Source organism: Paralichthys olivaceus, chromosome 19 (genome assembly GCF_024713975.1).
Source record: "Paralichthys olivaceus isolate ysfri-2021 chromosome 19, ASM2471397v2, whole genome shotgun sequence".
Taxonomy (NCBI): domain Eukaryota; kingdom Metazoa; phylum Chordata; class Actinopteri; order Pleuronectiformes; family Paralichthyidae; genus Paralichthys; species Paralichthys olivaceus.
The window spans coordinates 1,914,388-1,942,338 of record NC_091111.1 but is presented as its reverse complement, the minus strand read 5'-3'; the positions used below and the strand labels follow the sequence as shown (position 1 = coordinate 1,942,338).

At 41.3% G+C, this 27,951-nt stretch overlaps 3 protein-coding genes across 4 annotated transcripts in view; 2 read left to right on the top strand and 1 right to left on the bottom strand.

Annotated features, from left to right (window-relative positions):
- LOC109632423 (heparan sulfate glucosamine 3-O-sulfotransferase 5) overlaps window positions 1-1,495 on the top strand; it is a 68,189-nt gene extending 66,694 nt beyond the window's left edge. For both annotated transcript variants that reach the window (XM_069515060.1, XM_020091681.2), the window contains one exon: window positions 489-1,495. In XM_069515060.1, the coding sequence (XP_069371161.1) occupies window positions 489-1,419 (931 nt within the window). In that variant the 3' untranslated portion in view covers window positions 1,420-1,495. The remainder of the gene's footprint in view (window positions 1-488) is intronic.
- Window positions 1,496-5,958: 4,463 nt separating this feature from the next.
- Window positions 5,959-15,017, top strand: LOC109632588 (histone deacetylase 2). Its single transcript, XM_020091953.2, has 14 exons — window positions 5,959-6,141; window positions 7,848-7,960; window positions 8,050-8,167; window positions 8,902-8,976; window positions 9,740-9,878; window positions 10,055-10,196; window positions 10,423-10,515; window positions 10,931-11,039; window positions 11,187-11,327; window positions 12,034-12,142; window positions 12,779-12,909; window positions 13,391-13,546; window positions 13,626-13,689; window positions 14,652-15,017. The coding sequence occupies exons 1-14, from the start codon at window positions 6,087-6,089 to the stop codon at window positions 14,680-14,682; spliced, it is 1,476 nt and encodes a 491-aa protein (XP_019947512.2). The 5' UTR covers window positions 5,959-6,086; the 3' UTR covers window positions 14,683-15,017.
- A 1,986-nt stretch (window positions 15,018-17,003) lies between these two features.
- On the bottom strand, window positions 17,004-20,560 carry marcksa (myristoylated alanine-rich protein kinase C substrate a). The gene is made up of 2 exons (XM_020091849.2): window positions 20,071-20,560; window positions 17,004-18,914 (listed from the first exon to the last, which is right to left on the bottom strand). Exons 1-2 carry the CDS (start codon window positions 20,164-20,166, stop codon window positions 18,204-18,206), a joined length of 807 nt encoding a protein of 268 aa, XP_019947408.1. The 5' UTR covers window positions 20,167-20,560; the 3' UTR covers window positions 17,004-18,203.
- Window positions 20,561-27,951: the final 7,391 nt, after the last annotated feature.

The window sequence follows — 27,951 nt, the reverse complement described above, 5'->3', positions numbered from 1 at the left end:
TTTTAAAAGTGTAAATAGATGTTTGCTAACACATGACACAACACATAATACATGATAATACATCAATGCTGTGTTGTCAGGTTTTTGTGAAGAGAATGCAATTATGTTGCATTGTTCAAATTTTTGTACTTTAATAAGAACAAGAGGAAAAAATAATAGCAAATTAAAAATAATAATATTATATGTCATTTGGAATATAATTATGATTAATAATTACTTCTGTAGATATAATGCATTATTAATATGGACCATATACTGTCATTATCTTGCTGAACAGACAAAGAGCACACCTAGAATCTGTTTTGATTTAAACTTAATTTTAATGCAAATGAGCTAATGGCTGTTTCAGGGTGTGTTGTACAAAACCAAGTTGCACTCCTGTTTTAACCAGGCAAGACATTTCTTTACAAATGAAGCTAGGAGTCATTGTTATAAAAAAAAAAGTTATAATAATATATTTTTCAATCCTCTTGTTTTTTCTCTTTCAGGCTACAGCCCATTTGCCCCATTGAAGGCAGACTGAACCCGCCTGAGCCAGAGCAAATCCCTCTCCGCACCCTGCAGTTTAAGCGTGGCCTGCTCCATGAATTACGAAAGGGCAATGCCACCAAAGAGCAAATCCACCTGCACAACCTGGTACAGCAGCTGCCTCGGGCTATCATCATCGGGGTGCGCAAGGGAGGCACCCGCGCCCTGCTGGAGATGCTCAACCTGCATCCAGCGGTGGTCAAGGCTTCACAGGAGATTCACTTTTTTGACAATGACCAAAATTATGCCCGGGGAATCGACTGGTACAGAGGGAAAATGCCCTTCTCCTTCCCTCACCAGATCACCATTGAGAAGAGTCCAGCGTACTTCATCACAGAGGAGGTCCCTGAACGCATCTTCAAGATGAACTCCTCCATCAAGCTGCTGATCATCGTCCGCGAACCCACCACTCGAGCTGTGTCTGACTACACTCAAGTTCTGGAGGGCAAGGAGCGTAAAAACAAGACCTACCACAAGTTTGAGAAGCTGGCCATCGACACCAACACCTGTGAGGTGAACACCAAGTACAAAGCTGTCCGGACCAGCATCTACACGAAACACCTGGAGCGCTGGCTCAAGTACTTTCCTGTGGAGCAGTTCCACATTGTGGACGGGGACCGTCTTATCACGGACCCACTGCCAGAGCTGCAGCTCGTCGAGCGCTTCCTCAACCTACCCTCAAGGATCAGCCAATATAATCTGTATTTCAATGCTACCAGGGGATTTTACTGTCTGCGATTTAACATTGTCTTCAACAAGTGCCTGGCAGGCAGCAAGGGCCGCATCCATCCAGAGGTGGACCCGTCAGTGGTGACGAAACTGCAGAAGTTCTTTCACCCCTTCAATCAGAAGTTTTACCAGATCACTGGTAGAACATTCAACTGGCCATGATGAGCTTTGAACCTCTCAAATGAGATTCCTGGATTGGTGTGTTCTTTTTTAAATTAAAAAAAAACAACAAAAAAAACACCTCACTTCAAGATCTCAAAAGATATTAATAGCACTTTGACTGAATTTGATACAAAAACAACATTGTGACCAAATATAAAAGGAACGTGATGTGAGTTTGTTTTTACATGTGTGAAACATAAAACAAAAGGGTTTGATTGGTTTGACTAAAAGATTCAGTTCAAAGCACTTAATCTCACGAAAAATATTCATTGTCTGTCAATGTTCCCTGAGGAGAAAAAAAAAACTGTTCCAAACTGTGATTATTTTTGTTGCTTTATAAAAAAAACTATCAAACACTTACATTTATGCTGTTAAGATAAGCTTTTAGTGTGATGCTTTCTTTTCATCATAAAACCCCATGAGAAATGACATCTCATGAACAAACTGTTCATTCATTCCCCATCATTGCTGTGATCGGTCCATTAGAAGATGACCTCTTTTCTTTCTCTAACGTCATTGAGAAAAGGATCATCACAGTAGAATAAAGTGTTTCAAGTTTGGCTCAACACCTTGAAAGCATTTTAGACTTGAGCTTGTGCTTTATTGTAAGTATGTTGTTTCTACCCCTACAGCATTCTCATTGGTTAGCGATATACCTGGCAAAAAGCCATATTGAAATGTCCTGTCCGCTGCCGTCAAACCAACAGCTTATTCTTAGATGATGAATAAAATCTATCTGTTCCTGTGCAGATATTTATTCTGTATCATGTGTGTTGTTAAAAAAAGGTTAAATTAAAAGAACATGTAGACATTTGTCAACTGATTTATTGTGTGTTGTGGTTTACATTTTGGTATTGAAAGAAATCTTTTAACATTTTGGGAAATCAATGAGAAGATAGTTACGACTGTCCCATGTGTATTCAGTATAGTCTGGAGGGGATCAGCTTAACTTTTGAGCTTTGGACAGAGCCAGGCTAGCTGTTTCACAATGATTCCAAGTCGTTTTGCTAAGCTAAGGTTTGTATTCATTACACACACAAGAGAGTTGTAGTCTATTGGAAGAAACTGGATATAAAATTTGTAATAGCTGTTTCAGACATGTACTAAACCAAGGTTATTATAGTTTTGAAATTTTCATTAGTTTTTATTTCGATTTAGTTTTTCAGTTTGCTTTTTTATTTCAGTTTAGTTTTAAAGAAGTTCAACAAGTGATTTTGTAGTTTTAGTTTAGTTTTTATTTCGATTTAGTTTTTCAGTTTGCTTTTTTATTTCAGTTTAGTTTTAAAGAAGTTCAACAAGTGATTTTGTAGTTTTAGTTTAGTTTTTATTTTGAGGAATCGACTAGTTTCAGTTTAGTTTTTATTTAGTTTTAGTTTTTCCAGGTATTAAGAGAAAGCTTCGACTTGTAGAAGCTGAAAAAGGATGAAACAATGTGTGACACCAAATATGGTTTATCAAGTCCTTTCATTTCATTCTTTAACCATCACCTGCAGGACAGGCAGGAATCGAGGGGGAAAAGAAACGAAAACGAAGCTGAATTTATCTGCAATTCAGTTTCGTTTTAGTTAGTTTTGCATTGCATTCAGTTAACTAAATTATTTTATTATTGCTAGTTTTAGTTTTAGTCTTAGTTTTCGTTAACTATAATAACCCTGTACTGAACTGAAGATAATCTGACATTCTCCAAAGGGGCTTTTTGCGAGAACGTCAATGTCAGAGAATCCAGACTTTTTCAGGAGTTTTTCCAACCAGCGCCCTAGAAAATACTCTGCAGAATGTCAGATGTAAGAACACAGCAGGAGATCATCTGCAGGATTCCCTGTGAGTGAGTGGGTGAGTCAATGATGTTTCTAACACGCAACCGACAGAAAACTGTCAGTTTTTCTGAGATTTTTAGAGCACGTCTGAGGAGAAAATCTGCAGCTATGTTGTTCACATGTGAAACACAAACTCCAAAAAAAGTCACATTTTATGGACAACGGTTATATTTGAAACTAATTGATTTGTTTTTGTTCCCTTAGAATGAGCCTTTTATATGCACATCGGAGTCTGTCTGTATGTTTCTACAGTACTCCAGAATGGCCAAGGTGAAGTGCATTCATCCATCCACCCATCTTTTATCTATACTGCATATCTTTGGAAGGCATTGACTATTCAGTTTTTTGGAAAATACAACTTCAACACAAGAAGTGACTACATATTTCACACTGAACCTTTAAATCATGCTAAGAATTAATCTAGTAAGAAAAGAAGAAGAAGGTTCTGGGTTTGAAGTATTTCTGTGTGGAGTTCTCCCTTTGCCTTCGTCCAATCCAAAGACATGAAGGTTAATATGTGACTCTTGTTACCTGTTGGTGTGAATGTGAGTGTTATTGGTTGTTTGCATCCATATGTCAGATCATCGACAAAACAATTCAAATTTGACTTGAAACAGCATCATTTACACCATGTTTTTAGCCTAAATGTCCTCTGTTATCCTTCTCCTAGTTCCTGCTGAATTTGAATGTGAATGTGAATGGATTTACAGACACTAGGATGACACACGCGAGCAGTATGGAGGCATGGTATGTATCACTTTCTGTTGTTTGAAGAAGAGGTCACCATTTACTTCAATTGTATTGGATTTGGATGCAACCCTGTTTACCCCTGAAGCTCCAAACGTTTTTTGTGGACTCAAACACTTCACCCACCCCTTCATAGTGGTGTGGAGATAATGACTTTGGGTGAACTATCCCTGCCCCTACTTCTTTATATATTGACTCTATTCTGGATTGAATAGAAAGATCTTCCTTTAGTTGTTGCCACTGTTGACTTGCTCTCCTCCACACTATGCTGTTGCTCTCTGGTTTGGATCATTTGACGCTGACCTCCTCAGTTCCAGCCATGATGATCTCAGCATGACTGTGTCCAAACTTCACAACCACTTCAGTATAGTGGTCCTGAAGTATAACCACAGACTGTTTGTAAGAGTATAACCACAGACTGTGTATAAGAGTATAACCACAGACTGTTTATAAGAGTATAATCACAGACTGTTTATAAGAGTATAACCACAGACTGTTTATAAGAGTATAACCACAGACTGTGTATAAGAGTATAACCACAGACTGCTTATAAGAGTATAACCACAGACTGTTTATAAGAGTATAACCACAGACTGTGTATAAGAGTATAACCACAGACTGTTTATGAAAGTATAACCACAGACTGTGTATAAGAGTATAACCACAGACTGTTTGTAAGACTATAACCACAGACTGTTTATAAGAGTATAACCACAGACTGTTTATAAGAGTATAACCACAGACTGTGTATAAGAGTATAATCACAGACTGTTTGTGTATAAGAGTATAACCACAGACTTATTATTAGAGTATAAGCATAGACTGTTTATAAGAGTAGAACCACAGACTGTTTATAAGAGTAGAACCACAGACTGTGTATAAGAGTATAATCACAGACTGTTTGTGTATAAGAGTATAACCACAGACTGTTTGTGTATAAGAGTATAATCACAGACTTATTATAAGAGTATAAGCATAGACTATTTATAAGAGTATAACCAAAGACTGTGTATAAGAGTATAATCACAGACTGATTATAAGAGTATAACCACAGACTGTTTATAAGAGTATAACCACAGACTGTTTATAAGACTATAACCACAGACTGTTTATAAGAGTACAATCACAGACTGTTTATAAGAGTATAACCACAGACTGTTTATAAGAGTATAACCACAGACTGTTTGTGTATAAGAGTATAACCACAGACTGTTTATAAGAGTACAATCACAGACTGTTTATAAGAGTATAACCACAGACTGTTTGTGTATAAGAGTATAACCACAGACTGTTTGTGTATAAGAGTATAACCACAGACTGTTTATAAGAGTATAATTACAGACTGTTTATAGAGTATAAGAGTATAATCACAGACTGTTTATAGAGTATAAGAGTATAACCACAGACTGATTATAAGAGTATAACCACAGACTGTTTATAAGAGTATAATTACAGACTGTTTATAGAGTATAAGAGTATGATCACAGACTGTTTATAGAGTATAAGAGTATAACCACAGACTGATTATAAGAGTATAACCACAAACTGATTATAAGAGTATAACCACAGACTGTTTGTGTATAAGAGTATAACCACAGACTGTTTGTGTATAAGAGTATAATTACAGACTGTTTATAGAGTATAAGAGTATGATCACAGACTGTTTATAGAGTATAAGAGTATAACCACAGACTGATTATAAGAGTATAACCACAGACTGTTTGTGTATAAGAGTATAACCACAGACTGTTTGTGTATAAGAGTATAACCACAGACTGTTTGTGTATAAGAGTATGATCACAGACTGTTTATAGAGTATAAGAGTATAACCACAGACTGTTTGTTTATAAGAGTATGATCACAGACTGTTTATAGAGTATAAGAGTATGATCACAGACTGATTATAAGAGTATAACCACAGACTGATTATAAGAGTATAAGCAGACTGTATATAAGGCAGGACTCGGCCCCGCCCCCGCTGCAGCTGCGCCTCCCACTGGACGTCGCTCTGCACCGTCTGTCTCTCCTGATCGCGTCCATTCATCTTTACGTCTGCTGAAGCTAACTCCAACCAACTTTGAGAGAAACACAAAGCCCCCCGACATGGCGTACACGACTGCGGGGGGGACGAAGAAGAAGGTCTGCTACTACTATGACGGTACGGGACATCCGGCGCGTCTGAATGGAACTCGGGCTCGGGCAGGCTGGCGTTAGCCGCTTAGCTAGTCCGCTTAGCTGGTGCTGCCGCTGAATGAATGGTGTCGCACGCTAGTTAGCTAAGAAGCAAGCTAGCGTTAATGACCGTCGGTTAAGTGGCCTCTGTGGTCACTCTGCGTGTTCAGTGGTTTAAAAAGCATTTAGCAAACCGAACATGCACTTTGTATTTGACGTAAAGCCAAGCCGTTAGATGCGCTGCCATGTTTGTTTTTAGCTGGACGTTAACGTGTGTGTAAGTGAAACCACACTGTTCATTTTCGTTATCGGTTGAGCTTTGTATTCGCGGCCGTGCTCCAGGCTTTGTGCGTGGTGTGTGTGTGTGTGTGTGTCCTACCCTCTTCACACACAGTCTATGGTTCTACCTCAGCGAGTGGATGAAAAGAAAGAGAAACCGGACATCATCGAGTGTCTGTCTGAGCCCAGCTCCATTTTACTGGAGAGGAAACCAAGCGAACAAGGAAGCAAACGATCAGGTCCACATATGCACATAGAAATAGAATGTCCCATATGCATGAGAATCTACAAACCCTCCTGACTGCACATGGTATCTGCTGTTACTCCCTATGAGCTCTCAGCTGAGCCTGCAGCTCTGTTGTTTTGCTGTGGAGCGGTGTTACGAAGTATCAAGTGAGTTTAACTGTGTTTGATAGATATTAGATGGTGCTTTATTGATCCCACATTGTGTTGGGAGTATTGTGTTCCAGCAGCAGGTCAAGGGCATTGCACATAGAGAGAAGTAGCAGGAAAACTGTTCTGAAAAATGTAAATAGCTCAAAATAGAATGTAATAAAGATAACATTTTATAAAAATGATGCATATAAACGCATCCCATAGTAAACGATACACAATAAAGTACTATAATAAACCGTAAAGTATAATAGAACAAAGAATAAGCTTTTAAACGAGAGACTACATACAAGAGATGACAAACTATGTACAGAGGAGTGTTAACATGCACATGCACATTCAGCCTCTGTTTGAATTGTAACCTTTTGAAATCTTGTCATAAGTCAAATGTTATCATTGGTGCTGATCTTATTTTCATCTCTCTAGGTTTCACTGTGACCTTTTCCTTTGAGACTAAGCAACTCAGTGTGACACCTTAAAGGACAAGGCTGAATAAATACTGTTTTGCTGAAATAAATTTCCATAATGCCAAATCAATAAATGAGAAATGCTAAAATGAGAACTATATGTGTATTATTCCACTGCTGAAATAGTCCCATCAAACCTACCTGTTAAGGTAATGTGCTGTGTAATAACTGAACACAGTATATATACTGAATATATATATATTTCCTCAGTTTGACCCAATAGACTTGGGGCAAGTTAGAATTACAGTCACAGACTCTCTTCATTGGATTTGTTGACCTTGTGAGTGCATGTGGAATGTAGAATTATAATTTGTATGTGAAACAGTTGGATTGGCTTCAACATGTATCTATGAATAATGGTCCAGTTTGGAGTTATAGAAGTGCTCATTAGCATGGGACTTGCCTTCATTGGGGCAAACATCAACACAATACCAATAGTTGAATATGACATTAGATTGATAGATGAACAATATTGTTTTTAGACTGTACAAGAAATATGTATACTGTTATCTCTGAATGTGGGTTTCAGATGTTTTCAATGTTTCTGTTGCAGGTGACGTAGGAAATTACTACTATGGACAGGGCCATCCCATGAAACCACATAGAATCCGGATGACTCACAACCTGCTTCTGAACTATGGACTGTACAGGAAAATGGAAATCTATGTACGTTTCATTACCGCGACATTCACAATGTACCCTACCTATTGAAGCAGAACCTGTAAGCAGACCAACTGCTTCATTTTTTGTTTCAGAGACCACACAAAGCCACAGCAGAGGAGATGACCAAATATCACAGCGATGACTACATCAAGTTCCTGCGGTGCATACGGCCTGACAACATGTCCGAGTTCAGCAAGCAGATGCAGCGCTGTGAGTAGTCTGTGGGCTCCTTGCACAGGGTTCTCAGCAGGCCCTCAACTTACAACTGTCTTCATTTTGATTCACTTGTTGATTATTTCATAGCTTATTCATTGCTACATTTAAACATTGGCGGATTGAGACCACTATTTCAGAGTTCAAGGAGACTTCATCAATTCCAAATTAATTTAGTTAACAATGGCAGAGTATAAATTGGATTCTAAAAAAACTCACAGTGGAGACCCTATTAAGAAAATGTTCTTTTTGGGTAACAGACCTAAACTCTCATCTGGGTCACGTTCTCCAGATTCTTTGGGCCTTGGTTCACAAACAGGTCCCAGTGTCTCTCACACGGTCTTAATTTATCACAACCAACACTGCAGGACAGTCTGGACATGTTCAACTCTGACTCACCTTTACATCTGTCCCCCTGTAAACTATGACAGGAGGAATCAAAAATGGAGAAATGGACCAATCGAAATATAATGATGTAGTAACCCAAAGGTTTCTGTACTTTTACAAGTACTACCTCCTAGCAGGGACTTTTTGGGAGGTGTAAAGGTTTCCCTGGGAAATATTTCCTTTGGGGAGAAGTTCCTATGTTGTGGCCACAGTTATAGTTTATAGGTATATATTGATCAGCTGAGATGTATTTAAGCGTCAACAGCTATAGCTCTGCCTGTCTGTCCATCCAACACATCCTGTGGCTGAATCCACCATGACACAGCTTTTTTTTTTTCTTGCAGTCAATGTTGGAGAGGACTGTCCTGTGTTCGACGGGTTGTTTGAGTTCTGCCAACTCTCTGCGGGTGGCTCTGCTGGTAAGTCAGAAGAAAACAGAGTCGTCTTTCAGCAGATGTTGTCCATGTATGTGCAGGCTGCAGTGTCTGTCTCTCGCTGGGACTCGGTGTGGTCATTGCCACTGATTGCTGGTTTGGTCCCTGGCTCCTTCAGTCTGCATGTGTTCATAAATTGCCCTTGACACTGGCCACTATCAGTGAACACCCTCACAACTGTCATCGGATGTTTTAAATCCTGATTGCCGCATTGACGTACATGATATCATGTTTCACTCAAGTCCTGTCGACATCCAGTTAGTAAGGAGCACAGACAGAATCCTATAAGTTGTATTTTTTTTATAATATCCATGTTCTCGTTAGACCCCAACCCTTCGAGAAAGAGGCTAATAAAGAAAACTGGGTTTTTTTAAGGAAGGAAACATTGTTGGGAAGATTAGCTTACTGTCACTATTTCCTCTGTAGTTGTGTTCTGAATGATGTGTTATCTGTTGCTGAACTTGTGCTCACCACAAGTTGTAGTGGTCAGATGATTCATTCTGTGAATAACGTTTAATCCTTGGTTGGATAGCACAGTATACAACTGTGTCAAGCTAGCATAAACAAGTTCTGTACAGTCCCACATTTGCAGAATTTCATTAGAATCAGTCTCAAAGTGCATGAAATCAGGCCATGACACACACAAGCTGGAGCTCTTGTTGGGAAATGAGAGAAGTATGTACACAGTCATATATAGTCATATACATTTTTATGAGACTGTAAAAATTCTGTTCTGTGTTATGTTCAGCTGGTTCAGTGAAGCTGAACCGACAGCAGACTGACATTGCAGTGAACTGGGCGGGAGGACTTCACCACGCAAAGAAGTCTGAAGCCTCTGGATTCTGCTACGTTAACGACATTGTGCTGGCCATCTTGGAGCTGCTCAAGTGAGTGTCACAGACAGCTCCATGGAACTTGACTTTTTTAGAGGGCAATTACATCTAAATGCATGAAAAGCATAATCTCCATCAAAGCATTGCCTTAGGGACCTTCATTTTCAGGTTGTGAAAATACAGTGTTCATCAAACTAAGTATTATATAAGTAGCATACCCTCTCTTCCAGGTACCACCAGAGGGTGCTCTACATTGATATAGACATCCACCATGGAGACGGAGTGGAGGAGGCTTTCTACACCACAGACAGGGTCATGACAGTGTCTTTCCACAAATACGGGGAGTACTTCCCTGGAACCGGAGACCTCAGGGTGAGCATCGGTGTTTGTTCTCACTTAGATACAGGTCGTGACGTTTACATGAAAGCAACAAACATGAGATTGTTACTTCGATTGTAAGGCATTGAAGTAGTTTAAAACAACAAACTAATATGAATTTTAAATTAATAAAAACGCAAAGTAGTCCTCTGATTAAAAACGGATCATTTAGTTACATATCTTTCTCTCTGTGTTCTACTATATTGACCTCTTTATTTAGGATATTGGAGCTGGAAAAGGCAAATACTATGCTGTCAACTTCCCTCTGCGTGATGGTATTGATGATGAGTCATACGAGCAAATCTTCAAGCCTGTGAGTACATTTTTTTTAATAAGATGGTAACACTTTTTTATATTCCATGACACATGCAACTAGGTGTCTTAACAAACCAGTCAGCCATGAAAACCACTTGTCGACACCTTGCATCGTTTGTAAGAAGTTGCACATGGAGCTTTAGCAGGTTGCAGGGATAAGGTAATGGCAGTGGCATATGCAACAGGGGGCGCTGTTGTTTTTGACAAGCCGTATTTTTCATGAGTGACTTTATCACTATCCCAGAAGCAGCTATTTTTTTCTTCTCCAAAGACAAATGGAGCATTAAAGCTACTGAGGGATTTACAGTTCGGGAAAAAAATCATTTGAACTATATTCCAATATAACTGATTAAAAGGATGATGCACTCTATCTTTCAACACTTCCTGAGTGTGATTCTTCTGTGAGCCTGCAGGTGATGGCCAAGGTGATGGAGATGTACCAGCCCAGTGCTGTGGTTCTTCAATGTGGTGCAGACTCTTTATCAGGGGACCGCCTCGGCTGCTTTAACCTCACCATCCGCGGTACGGACACGTGAACACAAATCTGTCTAAAAATGACTCACATTTTCTAAATATTCAGTTTTGATCTGAGATTAGACTAAAAACATGTGAGTGTATTGTGTAGGTTTTTATTTGTCATGGTTACATGGTGTCTTTTGGGTCACCCAGGGCACGCCAAGTGTGTGGAGTACATGAAGTCCTTCAACCTCCCAATGCTCATGCTGGGTGGAGGAGGATACACCATCCGTAACGTGGCCCGCTGCTGGACCTACGAGACGGCTGTGGCTCTGGATACAGACATCCCCGACGGTTTGTGACTGATTTCATGACAATGAATTTGAAGAATGATAAAAATGGCAGTTCAATAGGCCAGTGCAGTGTTTCTCAATCTTTTTTGCATCATGAGTGCTGTGGCATCCCTAACTGAACGTGTTTAAGTTAGGACACATTCACACAGCTACAAGAATGTGGCCACATGTGTTCTACACTGCCTCGACAAATGGTCACAATTGTTTGATCTTAAATTAGTCCTCAGTGCATCTTGGGTGCGTTCACACTCAAACTAAGAGCTTGTGATCGGATCTCAAGGGATGTTGCTATCGGCTTTCGTGCTTGACTCCCCCTCCCTCTACAGTTCACTCTGAGTGTTGGGGTGTTGGATGAAATCGGGGTGTCGGTGGTGAGAGAATGTTAAATGACCTCACCGGGGAGCTGAGCCAGCAGAACGTCTGTTCCACTGAGTGTGTGCAACATAAAGACAGGGTTTGTAATCACAGGCTGTTGAATGGGACACTAACTGAACCCTCCACTCATTTCATTTCATCCTCCCCTCACTCAGGATGAATGTCGGTTATAAATCCTCAGTAAATCATATAAACAGGTGGGTTTTTGTTGCTTTTTCACTCTAAACGACCGATCACTTGACGCTCAGTCTGCAGCGTATATCTCTTCTACAGCTGTGTTTATCCTAGTTCTCACAGATGGGTTACTCTTCTCAATGATGTCTCTGTTACAGAACTGCCCTACAACGACTACTTTGAATACTTCGGACCTGACTTCAAGCTGCACATCAGCCCCTCCAACATGACCAATCAGAACACACAGGAGTACATGGACAAGATCAAGTATGTGTGGAGTCATTTAATAACTAAGAACTAAGCTGCTGTAGATTTCAAATGTATCATTACTGCTAGTTTGCAAACCTTACTGTGGTGAACATCTTGAATATCTGGATTTTTCTGGAGCTTTCAGTCACATCTCATGGTCTTGATCAATGGATTGGTCAGTGTGAGGCTGAGAAACTTCTGGTCGTTGGTCTTTTGTTGAAAATCTTATTAAATACCCACAACCCCCTCAATGGGTATTTATGAACATATTCCTTTGAATGTGCTCTATTACCGCCCAGCTGCTCTGCTCTGAAAGTCGTCACATATGTCTGTGAAGTCAAATGTCACATTTATCTTGGAACTTCCGTCCAGTTCCTTTTGGTGTATTAACGGTAGAGCAAAGACAGATTCCTCTCAGGTCGTCTGTATGAACCAAACATAATAAATGCACACTGTCATCAAGATTATGGATGATGGCAGATGCTGACTTCACTTTTTAAAAATTCAAAGTTTATACATCAGTATCACAGACTGCTGTCACAGCACTTGAAACAAATATCCCTGTGTCCATGTGAAAGTGAATCTGATGGTTGCTTGTCTAAACTCCTGGTGGGTGACCTGAACACATTGGTTTGTGTGAACGTGACTGTTCAGGCAGCGGCTGTACGAGAACCTGCGGATGCTTCCCCACGCTCCTGGAGTTCAGATGCAGGCCATCCCAGAGGACGCCGTCCCAGATGACACCGTGGACGAGGACACGGAGGATCCTGACAAACGCTTGTCCAGTAAGACGATCTCTCTTTTCCCCCACACTCTGCTTATTATTCACTAAATAATCTGCCAGTGTTTATTTGCAGGAGTTCCAACATTTTATTTCGGTTTGGGTCTCCAAAGAAATGTACTGCAAAAAAAGTTGAACTCTTTAACCCTAAGTAGAAATAACAAAAGAGATAAAAAGTGTGAATGTGAGCTTTTTGGAACATTTCAGTTTATATACACAACAGCAGTGGTCCAAAATACCAATACCACACTGTAAGCATTACTCTGTTATATATAAAAGTCCTGTACTTAAACTGTTTTGTAAAACTCTTAAAGTATTAAAATGAAAAAGATCTTAAAGCATAAAAAGAAACATATCTGTGACTGTTCTGCTATCATATATTATATCATAAGAATATTATCACTCATGCATTAATGTACAAACTGCTACACAAGCCGTCTGACTCTTATGTTCCTAATCGGTGTCCTGTTGTCACGTGGTTGCAGTCCGCGCCACAGATAAGAGGATAGCATGCGATGAAGAGTTCTCTGACTCTGAGGATGAGGGCGAGGGTGGCAGGAGGAATGTGTCCAGTCACAAGAAGGGAGTGAAAAGGCCCAGAGCTGATGACGATGACAAGGAAACAGAGGAGAAGAAAATTGGTTGGTACTCTCAACTTGTTTTTTCAAAAGCAGTGGAAATGTTCATTTCTACACGTGACCTTTTTTGTTCTCGGTCTAGTTGCAGAGATTAAAGAAGAAGAGAAAACCAAGGAGAGCAGTCCTGAGAAGACAGAGATAAAAAGGTGACAAATCTCTCTGTTTATGTTTTCACAAAGATCGGTATCATTTCTCTCATTTGCTCCTTTTTAATTTTTACAGCATTCAGTCGCCATGAGTTTAAGACTGTGTTCACACCTGACTGGCATTCCGCTCACAAAAGTGTATCTTGCTCTCCAGTCTACACTTAAGATTTATTTCAAATCAAGGGCTGAATTATCTCATTTACAACAATATTTAGACATTGAATTTAGGGATTTTAAAAAAGTGAAGAAATATTCATATATCAGCCTCCTGACTCAGTTCCACATTTAAAGGGGTTTTCCTGACCTATGCCACATCCTTCCACCAAGTTTCATGGAAATTGCTCACAAACTAATTAACATACAAAAACCTTTTTACCTCCTTGGCTGAGTTAAGAAGTTGTCTCCAGTGGTGACACCTCTGCTCATACCATTAAAAGGAGTAAGCTACTTTACAGCTTCAGGTTGTTTGTGACCAGTAAACAGATTTCTTGTGTGGGTCAGTTTTCATGTGTTTACTTTCCACAGCCGGTGTTTAGTTAGATTCTCCATCGCTGCTGATTACATGAGCACTGAGAACTTTCTTATTAAATGTAGCATGACTTTGTCAGTGGCTTGAATGATCTTTGTTTTGTGTGCAGCCATTGATATAGTTTATGATAAAAGAGGATTTTCTGCTTTGGCCTGAAGCATCAGGTGTGACCACAGCCTCAGCAATACTTATATCATGTTTTTATAATTACAGTTGTTAATATATTCATAGGATAAATGTATAGAAGGTTAGTTTCCTCTAATTGTCTCTCTGGAGTGTATAAGTAGAAAGAAGTTTCATGGTCACCTATCTGCAGTTGCATTGCAAATGTTTTCATTTGGCCAATTGATATTTAAGCTATTTGTACAAATTCGATTAAAAATTGTGCGACCCCCCCCCCCCCAGCTGAGTTCAACTCTCTTGTCTTATCCAGCGTGAAGACCGAACAGACCAGCAGTGACTGAGCGGTTCTCAGACAGACCCTGCGGTGCTGTCCACCCTCAAGGATCCAACTCTGCCACGAATCACCGCCAGACGCATTATATTTATTGTGACTCCATTTTCTACTTGTAAATCTCTGGTGAACCGTCAGCCTCTCTCTTTGTGTAGTGCACCAGCGGCTCTCCTGAATCCACTACTTGAATTTGACGTCCTTTGATACCTGTTTGACTCCAATGTGCTTGATCTTCTGAAGAAAACTGGCTTGTTTTTAAAGACACTGCAGGTCGTCTGAAATGGAACCTGCAGTGACCGCTGAATTTTGATATATTGCATTTGTCAATAAAACTTTTTATACTAATCTGTTGAAATGTGTTTTGTTGTCACTGCTGTGCTCAATAATCTGAGCCGTGTGATACAAATGTGCAGCCACAAGGTGGCGCTTGGACCTAAGATATCTGAAGCAGCAGGTGCAGTGTTGGTTGTAGGAGCCACTGTGGTGTGGTTTTATATATAAATAGAAAAAGACCAAAGTAGAAAATAGTAAAATGTGCCTCACTTTCTTTTCACTGTTACATATTTAGGGAGCATTAGTTTCTAGTCTCTCCAAATCTTTTGCTAATGTACGAACATGAGCTTCCATCAGCATTGATTCCTTCATAGCTATCTGACGAGACATGTATTAAATTATTGACCAGTTAAATAGTAAACATTTGACTTCAACATTTAGGTTTAAGCTGTTAATCGTCTCCACATGCAGAGATCAACGCTGAGCCACTCTGGTTAGAATGGCCATCAGCAGTGACTGAATACCATGGTGTTGGAGAATGAAGCAGACTGCTTTAAAATGGTGCGCGGTCACTTGTAGAAGTTGGTTCTTTGGAGTAACTTCCTCTTTGTAGCTGGGATCTCCATTTGCAGTTTTGATCAACGGCTTGAAATAGACTGACTGCTGGTTTCAAGCCTTTCGCCTGCTTGCGGTTCCTTGAGTTTCACTCTTGATTTTCCTCTTGTTGACAGAACAGTGAGAGTAAGGTTCTGTATACTCTGTGAACAGTGGGCCTCAGCTGAGAGTGAAGCTTGAAGAGAGTCACCCCCCCCTCCCCACACCTTAGTTTACTTGCATAGTTTCACTCAATTTGTTGAGCTGAAGCTACTTAGTAGACAATTGAACAAAGATAAACTAAAGTTGCTGTTTGAAATTACTTCAGACTTCTTCAGATGCATAAAAAGGCCTGTGCTGGGCATTTATCAGGAAAGTGGGGAAAAAAACATTGAGGCTGTTTTGATAATCAATGTCATATTTGTTTCACCTCAGTGAAAACTGCTCTATTACATGCTTTTGTCATTTTTCTGTCATATCACTGACCTCTGACTTGGATATCTGAGCAACTACAACGCAGCCGCCTTGACTGAATGTAAATGTGGGACCAGATCACATCTCCTCTGATTTCACTTGCAGGGTATTTGTGTATGTGCCAACGTTAGTGTCGCAATCGCTGATTGTTGTCCTGGTTTGAGTCCCAAAGCTCCAATGACAGGAAACTTGAAGCCTCCTGGGCAGCAGTGGCTCAGGGGGTCTTCCCCATACCGTGTGCCAAAGTGCCCTTGGGCAAGATACTGAACCCTAAATTGCTCCTGATGGCTGTGCAGCTGTGTGTGTGTGAACAAGTGACTGTACTCTACACTATGAGGTCATCAAGACTAGAACAGTGTTACATAAATACAGATTAATCCTCCCTCCCCAGTCAAAACTGTCTTTTACTTCCTCCATTACTTTATCTCACTGTAAGCTTGACTGTACAGAGTGGTGTGTGAGTTTGAACGTTCTGTCACTTACATCTCATCATCGTCTAAGTAACATTTGTATGATGGATTTTATCACTATGGGTTTGCAGCCAGGCTCTGTTACTGTAAATTAAGTTTGCGTGACATGGAGATCAAATCCTATGGGTCAAATAACACTGATGAACTTTTTAGTGACGTCAGAGACAGTGTCCATCTGTCAAACCTATTTTTATTATTTCTTATGTTCAGAATTTTTCATCTCGGGAGATGGAGATGTCATTTTAAAAAGATTTCTTTTTAACTTTACAAGTTTTTTTGTGTCCTGAAACCAGAGGGGCGGAGGCTGTTGCAGCAGCTTATTAATGCTCACAGCTGTAGTCAACATCCACATGCAGGTGTAACGCCTTCGTCCATACAGAGAAAGTTGCAGTTCAACTTATGCCCTTTATCTTTTCATATATTCATTCTCTGGGCTTCATCTTGACTGCACAGACTCCCAGTATATCACTGAGCCTGGGGGGTCAACAGGGGCAAATTCACAAATAACGACAGATGCAGCTCAGATTTTATTCACATTTATTTTTGCTTTTAGTGTGCTCACAGAAAATTAGAACACCTTAAGCAGAAAAGTTTAATAGCATTTTTTGTAAGCAAAGTTACATTCCATCTCTAAGTCAAATTGGCCAAAGCTTCTCCAGTATTTACAAAAGGAAAGGAAAGAGAGAGACAAGATGCTACACAAACATATGCATCTGATAGGTTTCAGTAAATTTTGTCAGAGACCACTGAAAAAGCATTGCCTGCTGTAATCAAAAAACATACCACAGTATATAAACAGTTAACCATTCCACTTATCACAGCTTGGTTTTTGAATTCAAAATTGCTGACGGTCTTTTTCCGGGGTGACTTTTTATTTGTGTTTCTTGCGCGTGTGTGTCGGTTGTTATCTTACAAAAAAGAGCGGGTGGAAAAGAGAGCTGCTAACTTCATGTGCTTCTTGAGCTCCAAATTTCATTTTGTACAATAATCACAGTTAAAAACACCCCTCCTATACATACTTACATTTTTTATTAAGGTCATAAAACCAACAATAAACAATAAAGCCTATACAACTTGTATTTCTACTGAATCACTGACTGGTACAGCTAATGAGAAGTGAAAAGCTCCTATGAGTTTATATGTCCTAAAAAAATCCTAACCCTGGGATGCTTCTGTCGTCTTATCGCAGGAATGACTTAGTGTTGTAAACCGCATGGTGTATGTAGGTGTTGGTCTGATCGTTTTTTTTTAGACTACTCTTTCCATAATAGTCTGCTGCACATTTCCCAGGACCCCTCCTCCCTCCCTGAACTCACCTCCCCCCTTCATTTACAGCTCAACCCCCCGTCTCCTTCATACCACGGGCATGCCCATACCATTTTGTTTACACTTTGTATAAAAATTCAGAAAGAAAATTTTAATACTGATGAAAAAATATATGGCAGAGAGTGGATGTATTTAATCTGCTGTACGTATCGAAGCCACCCACCGTCCTAGCCCGTTGGAAGGGGAGTAACAATGGACTGTGATGGGTTTTGTGTGTGGGGGGGGGGGTGGAAACCAAAAATTAAAAATTAAAGAAAAGCTTTAAAATATCCCTGCTTGTAGACAAGTTCTTCAAAGCCAGGACCTGGCATCACTCCCACATACAAACAGGGAAATGTTCTTTGATTATCTTTTTTTCTCCTTTTTTTGTTTTAATTTCTTCCTCTCTGCAAACTTATTCGGCAGCCTCTGCAGCTGCAGCAGGAGCCTCCGCTGATGCTGCTTCCTGTGAGGCGGGGGCGGCCTCCTCTGTTTTCGGTGCCTCCTCGACTGTGGGCTCGGCCGGCTTCTCCTCTGCCTTTGGCTCCTCAACAGGAGCAGCCGCCTTGGCCTCCTCCACTGGCTCCTCTGCTGCCGCTGCTGCTGCTGCTGCCTCTGGCTGGGCCTCTACCTCCTCCTTGGCCTGCTCTGCAGCAGGTGCGGCCTGCCCCTCAGCGGGTTTGGTCTCCTCGCTAGCGGCTGCTGCTGCTTCCTCTGTGCCCTCAGCCTTGGCCTCTTCTGTGGGTGCTGCCGGATCAGCTGCCGCCTCCTCGTTCTCGGCCCCATCTCCCGTCTCCTTTTTGGTCTTCTTGAAAGAAAACCCGCTCAGCTTAAACGACTTCTTGAAGGAGAACTTCTTCTTCTTCTTCTTGGGGGTCTCGGTGCTGGTGGAAGGCGTAGCACCATCCTCTGCCTTTGCTGCCTCTCCCTCAGCAGGAGCAGGGGATGCCGCCTCTACCTTTTCGCCATCTGCAGCCTCGGCCTCAACAGGGGCGGCCTCGGCCTTCTCAGCCTCCTCTTTGGGGCTCTCCTCGGCTGTGGCGCTGCCGTTGGCCTGCACCTCCTCTTTGCCGTTCTCAGCCGCCGCAGGAGAGGCGTCTCCATTCACTTTAACATGGCCGTTTTCCTATAAAAGAAAAACAACGTGGGTTACAGCCATGTAAAGAGCTGGCATGGATTCAGAACTCAAGCTGCACAGTGCCACTGATGGACACCAGGGGCAGCAGACACCATCGAATCAGCAGTGACAAAAGCAGAACTCGGCTCCGGCCTGGAGTCAGCTTCTAGTTTCAACTCCTCAGAGCAAAGAGACACTTGACACGGGAATAAACGCGCACAACGCGCAGTCACGTGTGACACTAAGATAATGCAACGTGTTTCCTTTTCTTTCCTCCCTGGATTTCATTCACACACTGAGCGCAGTGCCTCCGCTGGATCGCAAGGGGTCGGTGCGAGGCCGCTCCAACTGTGGCGCGTCGGAGCGAAGCAGCTGCTCATTAAAACAGCAGATGCTCATTAGTCCATCACAGGGCGCACACTCACTTCCTGAAAAATGGATCACATCTTAACCAGTTTGACCATTTTACCTGTTTTTAAATGTCGAACTTTTAAAATCTGCGCCGCTCTCAGGCAGAACAACCCTCTCTCTCTCTCTCTCTCTCCGGGGCGCACCACTGGCTCAGATACGCGCTCTCCTCCTGCGCGGCACAGACGCATCAGCGCCTTCTCCACTTTCTAATCGCGCATCTGTAACAAAAGGCGTGGTGCTCCGGGCGCACTCGGCCTTTTGTTGGCGGCATCTCGCCTCGTTCAGCAGCTTCCAAATTACGATCGAGAGGCAACTTCATGATCCGCTTTGCACGATCACCCTAAACAATGTATCTCGGGGAAGGGGTTCACCAATCGGCCGTTCAGCGTGGGTTTCATTCAAAGCGTGTAGTTCAGAGAGGTCCACAACAAAAGCGGCGCCTTCATCGTCTGGATTAAAAACCGTCTTTGGTCACATTTCTTTCATTCATTCGCGCAATTTTACGCACAGATTTTCCACCGCGTGGAAATGTGAAACGATCAACTGTTGCTCATTTAGTGGCCTCTAAAGTATTCATTGAAAATAAAAAAACAAGTAGTTTCCATTTTGTTTAACTCTCGCCGCAGATCGCCATTCAATCCAACCACAATTACGCACGGATTGCTCCCCCAGTGCGCGGACCCACCATCCCCGCCTCCCTCCCTCCCTCTCCCACCGATGGATGCAAGGAGCTGGATGTTAAAATATCATTTACCTGTCCGTTGCTCTTGGTGGGTGAAGCAACAGCCTCCCCCGGCTTCTCCGCTACGGCTTCAGCCTTTCCAGCTGCCTTGGCAAATTGCGTCCCCATGCTTCGCTCCAACAAAGAAACTCCGATCCCCCCTTAAAAAAAAAAATCCCGAACAAAGACCCACAAGCCTCTTTGTTGAAAGCTCTTCTTCGCTGCTGTCTCCCCCTCTCTCTCTCTCTCTCCCCTGTGCACAAAGGGAAGATTCACGGGGAAAATGTAAAGCAAAGTCCTCCTGGTATGAGCGGAGTAGTTTTTAATAGCAGGGACGCGCTGGCAGGTGAGGAGCGGTAATAAAATCCCAGATCGGTGGCCGCGTCGCTGTAGGCAGGCTGCAAAATGGAGAAATTTCCCTTGTTGCTAATAAGATGCCGAGTCCAACGCCCAAGTGCAGAGATGAATGGAGGCTCCGAGCGATGACGGCACCGCACTCACACTCAGCCAATCGCAGCCCCCCGCTCCGGGACAGGGCGGGGCTTTGTGGAAAGGGAGTGAACAATAGATTGTGGCGCTGCATTCAAGGTACGTAGGAATACTCGCAGTTCAACCGGTGACTGGGGGCCAAAAGCATCATGTCTCTAGAACAGTTTTTCATCATTCATTTAAAAATGAACGAAATAGGAAGTATTCAATACAAGGATACATTTCAGAAATATATTAGTTCCAAAACAGTTTTATCTAATCTGAATGCGATAATGTAAACTTAACTGGTTCCCTGACTAACTTCCTGGAGCTATAATTTAAAACCATTTCAGTTTTCAATATATATATGACATGTAGGTGTCACAAGATATTAGATTCAGGTGTACATTTATAAAATGTATAAACATATGTCAGACTCAACACTAAAAGACCTGAGGCCGATCAGACCAGGTGCAAAATGCTGTTGGCACAAACACCTCTGCAGTGATTCTGTTCTGAACTGAATATGATCCAACATGTGAAGAGATCAATGCGTGAAGCGAATCCACTCAGATCCACTTGGATTAGGACACAATAACCAACAGACTGATTGGACTAAATATACAGTCATTTGATGGTTGGTCATTGGGAACCAGGTGGACCCATAAACATTTCTAGAATACAAATAATCCAGTATGTTCTACAGGTTAAATGCTGTGTTCAACCTGAAAATCCAAATACAGAATCTGAACTCCATGGTGTGGGATAGCACTTAATTTGGTTGTTTGATATCCCAAACCAATTTCAAAGTCATGATCCTTATTCCAAGTGGGATCTCTGTTTGTAGAATTTGTGTGTGGATTACTTTCTGTGGCCACCACTGCTTTGGTTTATGTCTTTGAACAACAACAGTTCTTAACATCATTTTCATATGTTGTGAAAAACTTTCAGAGAGCCAACACTGGTGTCAATGTGCTGTAAATAAAAACCTGAGATCGCCGATCAATACGTGATGTCCTGCCTCTGTCTGTTTTACCAGCCCTTACCTAGAATTTACATTTGTTGTAAACGTGTCTGAGAATTGTGCATGTGTGAAAGGCAAACGGTGGAGAGAGTCTGGACCCAATTCTCCGGAGTTCCTCTACAGGTCTGAAAATGGCTTTAATTTAACTAACCAATCAGGAAGTAAGCTACCATCTGCCTCTACTTTTACTTTGTCACATGCATTAGGATGTGATCCAACACACGTCTATCACAGAAACAGAAAAGATTGAACCCAGGGTGAAAAATTCTGTCAGTGGAGAAATAACAGTATTTTTAAAGGACAAAGATGGAACACTGGGAAGATAATGATCAAGTTTATCTGGTTTCAGGAACTTTCTCAGCCAAACAACAGTTGAACAAGCCCCCACTGTGTTTGCATGTGTGTGTCGAGGTGGTGGAAAGGTGGGGAGCACTGGGTTGGAAGTGTGCGTTGTGCGGCCTTGTCGATGGCCATGTGATGTGCCCCATGGGGAAGGTTGTGAGTGTTCAAACAGGTCCCTCAGCCCACATTTGCAATGCAAATCCAAAGAGACAGTCAATTGTCCTCTGCTGCACCGAGATGAGTGGAGCTGGAACAACCAGCCCAACGGCAGCACAGGAAGTTTCAGTTAGCTGCTTTTAAATGTTATCAACTGCAATTCAAAACACCCCGAAATCCTCACAATAGTCAATCACTTTCTTTTCATGACCTCTGGTGTGGTCCGGCCTGTGTGTCAATGAATATAAATACGTAATAATACAAAGCTGCAGCTTCAAAACTTGGCATAAAATTGTCCTCTTACCTTTTCCTCTGGAGCTTTCAACCACATACTGCGGCCTTCCTTAGATTTGACAGACTGTATCCTCTGGTCTGCTCATATTCAGACTAAGTTTGCATTTGAAACCAGAGAGACCTCTTTTTTTGCCAAACCATTGAGGTAAAAAATAAACATTCATGGTCAACTGCTCAATAGACTCAACACCCATCTTAAACCACCCAAGTATTGTTGTTATTCATACTGAATACACCATTTAAGTATTCACAGAGTTTTAGAGCCGTTCAAACTGAGAGGTTTGGAAACACTGTTTTCAAATGAAATCGTAGTCGTGTGGATGTAGGCTGAGGTTAACTGGAGTAAGTTAACATCAAACTATTATCACTCACAAAACAGAGATCGAAGAAGATTTCAGATCAACACGTTTTAGGCAACCCTACAGCTGCATGGTTAGGGTGCATAGCCTACTACATGGCCACATACAGGGCTGCACCCTTTATTGGATGTCATTGGACAAAAAAAGAAATGTTCAATTGCATGAAAGTGGATATGTTACCTGAACGTGTCTTTAAATATTTATCAGTCCACAGTTAGATGCACTCTAAATGCAGGCTGTTTAGTTATCAAGTAGGGTGGAGGGAGCATCATGAGTTGGGCTGTTTCTGACTCTGGGTGTGGACAACTCAACATCAGGACAATTAGAGGGAGAGTCATTACCCTCAGTTCATCAGTGTGTATTACAGGATAATGTCGGGGTGAGTGTGAGATGTTCACACCAGTTCACATAATTTACAGGCCTGAGAATTACCTGAGAACATGTCTGAGCTGAAGAAGTTCTCAGTCAAGATCTGTTGTTGAACGTTGTACAGGCTTGATCCTCTGATACTGGAAGAGTTTGATTTTATTGCTACCAAAGGAGGTTCCAGTTATTAAACCATAGGGTTCAGCTCCTTTTTCCACCAGCACTGGGAATGTTTAATGGGTAAAGAAACAAAATATTCTAACTGTGTGTTATTAGCTTAAGCATAGTGTGTTTGTCTGGAGTTGAGACTTTGATGAAGATCAAATTACTATTTATGACCAGTTATTTCAAATGGTTAACATTCTTCTTCTTCCCACTCTAAGTCCACTTTGGTTAGTGGTTTTTTCCTGTCATCTTATTCACTGAATGATTAATCAGACATACAAGTAAACATTTTCAGGAAGAAACTTACATAAACCACCACTCAGCCAGTGGAAAAACTTTTAACTTTTGACTTCTGCAATAAAGGGAAGTGAAAAGATTTGAGCTCAAATCATGGCTTTAATGTCAGTTCCCTTAAAAGAAGAGGTTTTACTCTCACAAAAGTGTTGAATTAAAGTTTGGAAAAGTTGTTCACCTTGGTGGGTAAAGTGTTTGAGTCCACAAAACACATTTGGACTCTCAGGGGTAAACAGTGTTGCAGCCAAAGTGACCCCTTCCCCAGACATAATAATATTAAAGTTTTCTGGTGTGTCCCTGAGTGTGTTAGAGGAGGATAACACAGGATATCTCGGCTTAAAACAGGGTGTAAATGATGCTGTTTACAGTTGAATATGAATGTCGGGGCTTCTGGAAACTTGGATCACACCACACAAGCAGTATGGAGGCATGTCATGTTTGTTTTCTGTTGTTCCGAAGAAAGGAGAAGAAGAAAAGACTTCACCCACCCCCTCCTTCGGCATAGTGGTGAGTAGATAATGAGAGAATGTTCATTTTTCAGTGAACTATACCTTTACAGAATGAGGTCTGACTGTCTGCGTGGCCTGTAACAACCGTATGGACCATGGCACGAGCGTGCGGTAACTTCTGGTTGGTGTTCCTGTCAGTGTCTGAGGCGCCTCGGTCAGTAAATGTGTTTTTAAAACTTATTTTGAGGCCGCAAGATTGAGCATGGCAACACTCTCACACTTGCCTACATGTCATGAAAACAGCTTAACTATATACAACTCCCACAGTGGTTCAAATGATTTCTGGAGGCGATGCATTTCTCCAAAGGAAGTTGTGGGTAAGGATTTGTTCTCGTGCTAATTACAGTATATTAAGTTTCCCATCAGCTCAGTGGTTCTGAGACACCTGGCTGTCATTGTACACCGCTGACTGGCAGCAGATGATGACATCACTGAGACTCTCATGAGTTTCATGTAGGCTACCTGACTATTTCTTTCTTTTTCTCTTAATGCCACTTTATGCTTGAGCTCCTGGCATGTATAAAAAAGGCGAAGTATCAGAATTTGCATGTAAATTTTTTTAAATAAAGCATTTTTTCCCCCAAGAGGAGCACACTGACCACAGAAATGCCAGAGTAACAAATATCCCGTCATCAAATGATTTGGGGGGTTCCCACACAATGTTATCACTCATCAGCAGCCCAGCTTCCAGTATCACAATGATGTGTTCACAACAATTCAGTGTTTGCCAACTGACGTGGAGTTTTAGTAAACATGTCTTTGTTTGACGAGACACAGAGCTCAGGATGGCTGAGGACCACTGGCATGTGTCCCGACAGGACACACAGAAAGTCGTCCTCATGCGCGGCCCCACAGTCCCTGCCTGTGACACAGCTGTCTGTCTGCTGAGTGACAACCTCTTCCATCTCCGCTCAGTGTCCTGCTCTGTTGTCCGACAACTGAAGTGTGACCTGGTGATTTCATCGCTGCCCATAAACCCTTCATGTCAACCAGCAGTCATTCCCAATCTGCTGCCCTGCTGATAAAATCCGGATTTTATAATCGTCTGACAAAACCAACATTAATTCCGATGAATGAAATATTCTGGTGAGATCTGGTTTGTCTAACTTTACTTCCCCTCAGCGTGGACTCTCATTGGCTGAGTTTACTCAGTACATACAGGAACACCAAGCCAGCAGAAAAAATAATTATAAAGTGAAGACGTTTTTTTCCGACAGTGTAATGTAATCATACGTTTGTGATTATGTAATGTTACAGATTAAACTACCCTGTAATTCATAGTAGTTAAAGTAGTTAAAGTAAACTTTGCCTCAACTGTCAATATAACATCAAATTTTCCTCCACTGCAAAAATATATAAGTAACATGCTGTTGCAATCATTAATTACTTCAACTTTTGACTCTTGAACTGTTTTGTGCTGTTCCAAATGAATTCCATTTGGCTCCTTCAGTTTCAGGCCCCTCCTACTCGGATGCTTAGAAGTGTAATAAAAAATTATTTTTTTCTATTATGACAAATCAAAGAGAAAAAAAATAAAACATACATCTGCTATTTTATATTTGTATTTGTTTCAGCCAAACCATCAGAATAGAACCTGGTGTATTGAACCTCACTGATGTATTTAAAAAACTGCTCATAATGTTTCTTTTTACTGTATGATCTCAACAATACTTTTCTCATACAATATATTACCTCTTTTAGTTTTCTGATACTGTATTATTATTATTATTATATGTTTACTGACCGTCATTGTCTTATATGTTCTGGTTTCAACTATTTCATTGACAAACACTTTGCATTTCATGCTATAAAAGGTGTTCATTAAATACAGTTCAATATTACTATCAACACATTATTATCACATTATGGCAATGTCAGTTAGTAAGGGTTCCTCAACTTGGTGAGCATGTGAGCCATTTTAATCCGCATTAGAAGATTTCAGTAACACATAAAAAACCGGCGGACATGGTGTGTTGGCAAAACTGGGCTTGTTTGATGTGATCCCTGCCCCAGGGCATAGTCCTCCATGGGTCATATTTTGCCAACCTGCACTCTCTCTAATTATCTGGAAATCAAATCTTCACCTGACCCGTTATCATCAGTCTTGTGACCTGGTAAATTAAACACACAGGCTGCACAGTCACTCAACTTTAAACCTCCTCCAGATTGTACTCACTTGCACGGCATGTGAGGTTGTCAGCTGTTTAGTGTCCACACTGATCCATTTTCATTTTAAAACCTGAAAAGATCTATGATGTTCAGATGCAAAGTGACTGTCCTGCTGCTTTTAGTCGGCTGCCACCGTGAGGTGTCACAGTCTTTTCCCTGCTAAAGTATTTTTTGGTATATTTTCCTGACTCTAGTTAGGGGTTAAGAATAGAGGATGTTGCACCTTGTCAAGCCCTACAAGGTAAATTGTGATGTGTGAATATGGGCTATAAAAATAAAACTTGATGAATTTACTTGATGCATCTGCGTTTTATTTCTTTTCCCACACCAGAGCATTAAGATAAACATGTTTTTGCATGTGACACATCATTTTTAAAGGTCAAATCTGCCTCTGAGTGTGTGATAATCTCACTCAAACAGATTTAATATATGCAAAGTCAAGCAAATAAGAGGTAACCAGTATCCTGTGTCCTCAGTTGACATAAACATGACACGTGCATGTGCTGAGTCCGCATAATGAAGATGGTGAATAAGAAACTGGGGGTTGTGACCACTACGCACACACTGCTGGCTCATCACCACCAAGAACAGCATGTTTTCAGTCCAAACAGCAAATCCCAGGCCTTTTCTTTCCCGATGTATTTCCTCAGGCAACCCCCCCCCCCCCCCACACACACACACACACAAACATTTAACAGGGGAAACCTCAGAGACAGTAGCATGTGAGTGATCCCTCTCCATTTACGCTGCTGATCGTAACAGAGCATGTCAAGAAAATAACAATATTCACAACATTGATGAGAAAAGGCAGCTTCTCACATATACTGACAGTTGTGTGAATGTTTTTAAATCAAAAGAATATTTCTGACAGGAAGCATCAGACCAGTTATGACAGTTGAAGTGGTTTTTTTTGCCTTGTGCCATATGATATTGTTAAGCAACCTTTTCCATTTTATGACAGCACGTAGGTCAAACGATCTCTGATTTTTGGACACGACTGATATGAAACTGTGTTTACACAGATATTTTTTTGTCTTTTCCCTTAAGCCCAGAGGCCTCACACTCAACTCATTCCCTAACTGGGGAATGTGCAGAGGTCTGGGGAGACAGCATCTAACATATTGACAGTAATGTATTTAAAAACAAAAGAATATTTCTGACAGGAATGAAGGGACCAGTTATGACAATTGTAATAATACGTTCTACTTACTTACTTTCTAGGAGATGATACAGAAGTGGAAATAAATTCAGTGACATTCTGACGACTTTGCCTTGTGTCCAACAAATTAAACATATTTCACATCAGTTGTCCATGACCTAAATTTTAAAAACAAATTCACTATGAATCAATAAGTAGAACTATTTTCATCACTGAATTAAGTTTTACAACAAAAAATACCAAACGTTTGTTGCAGCTGCAGACTGGGATAGAACAGGGACACGACTGATGAAACTGTGTTTACACAGATGAAGATATTTTTTTGTCTTTTCCTTAAGCCCAGAGGCCTCACCCTCAACACTTTCCCTAGCTGGGGAATGTGCAGAGAACTGGGGAGAGAGTTGGAGCCACTGAGTGATGGAGGGATTTGAATGGCGTCGCACAGAACAGCAGGGAGGAGCCCATTGACCTGTCTGAAAGGGACAAGGACAGGGGAGAAAGGAGGCTCTTTAAAACTCAATCTGGCCAAGCGTAAATGTTTGTCCTCAGCTTTTCTGCTGCCATTACAGGAATGCTATTAGCCAGGCCTATTGTGCCTTGTGGGAATAG

Bases quoted from the DNA above. Each gene is read 5' to 3' on its own strand.
- LOC109632588 (XM_020091953.2), top strand. From the start codon at position 6,087: ATGGCGTACACGACTGCGGGGGGGACGAAGAAGAAGGTCTGCTACTAC. The intron at 12,910-13,390 runs GTAAGACGATCT...ACGTGGTTGCAG, and splicing joins TCCTGACAAACGCTTGTCCA to TCCGCGCCACAGATAAGAGG. The intron at 13,547-13,625 runs GTTGGTACTCTC...TTCTCGGTCTAG, and splicing joins AACAGAGGAGAAGAAAATTG to TTGCAGAGATTAAAGAAGAA.
- marcksa (XM_020091849.2), bottom strand. From the start codon at position 20,166: ATGGGGACGCAATTTGCCAAGGCAGCTGGAAAGGCTGAAGCCGTAGCG. The intron at 18,915-20,070 runs GTAAATGATATT...TTTCTTTTATAG, and splicing joins CCACCAAGAGCAACGGACAG to GAAAACGGCCATGTTAAAGT.